Source organism: Crocodylus porosus, unplaced genomic scaffold (genome assembly GCF_001723895.1).
Source record: "Crocodylus porosus isolate Cpor-Errol unplaced genomic scaffold, CroPor_comp1, whole genome shotgun sequence".
Taxonomy (NCBI): domain Eukaryota; kingdom Metazoa; phylum Chordata; order Crocodylia; family Crocodylidae; genus Crocodylus; species Crocodylus porosus.
In genome coordinates, this window is record NW_017728915.1 from 10124106 (window position 1) to 10125047 (window position 942).

The 942-nt window shown below is 65.2% G+C and overlaps 1 protein-coding gene across 2 annotated transcripts in view; it reads right to left on the reverse strand.

The window, feature by feature from the left end:
* SLC6A2 (solute carrier family 6 member 2) overlaps nt 1–936 on the reverse strand; it is a 117317-nt gene extending 116381 nt beyond the window's left edge. For both annotated transcript variants that reach the window (XM_019535696.1, XM_019535695.1), the window contains exon 1: nt 593–936. In XM_019535696.1, the coding sequence (XP_019391241.1) occupies nt 593–908 (316 nt within the window). In that variant the 5' untranslated portion in view covers nt 909–936. The remainder of the gene's footprint in view (nt 1–592) is intronic.
* Between the last annotated feature and the right edge of the window lie 6 nt (nt 937–942).

Consider the following 942-nt stretch of genomic DNA (forward strand, 5'->3'; position numbering starts at 1 on the left):
TTGGGCAATTTGGATAGAACGGAATTACCTGGGGGATTCTCACATCAATACCCACACACACACACACACACACACACACACACACACACACACACACACACGTCTTTTCTGCTCACTGGGAAAAAACAAAGCACCTTCCAACTGGAAATCAGAGCTCACATCAAGGCTGTTTACTGCCCAAGCTACAACTTTCCCAGGTGCTGGCTTGCTCTTCCCAGCGCTCCTCCGGCTCTCTGCCTCTCCCCCGGCCCCGCGGCGGGCTCAGGCGCCGGCCGAGAGCGGCCGCGCGCAGCCGCCTGCGCCTCTTCCCAACTAAGTTGAACTCGCCGGGACTCGGACCTCGCTCGCTCGCTGCGGTGCAGGGAAGCCAGGGAGCTGTGGCTGGTGCTGTGCGGGAGGGGGCAGCTCCTGGTCCCCGGCGCAATGGGTCAGAGCTCATTGAGGGCAGCCCCCGACTGCAGCCAGGCTGCCCCGCGCGCCGCGGGGAGGGGGCTGCCCCGGCCTCGCGGAGCGAAACTCTGGGAAGTGGCTGCAGCCCCCGCGGGGCGCTGGCATCGGGGCTGGGGACAGACCCGGGAAACGAGGCTCTTACCCCCTCCATTTTTGTAGCAGAGGTAGGGGAACCTCCAGACGTTGGCCAGGTCCACCGCGAACCCGATGACGGAGAGGAGGAAATCGATCTTCTTGCCCCAGGTCTCTCTGTCCTGCCCGGCGCCGGCGCCGTAGGGGGGGCTGGCGGCGGGCGGCAGGAGGCTGCTGCTGGTGAACTGCACCCCGTTCTGCTCCTTCACCAGGATCAGCTCCACATCCTTCTTCTGCGCCGCCTGCCCGGAGCCGTCCTGCAGCGGAGCCACCGCCGACACCCTGCGATCGGGCTGGAGCGGTTTGCTCATCCTTGCCTTGAACATCCAGAAAGAGAAGCTGAGGCGGGAGCGCGGGGCG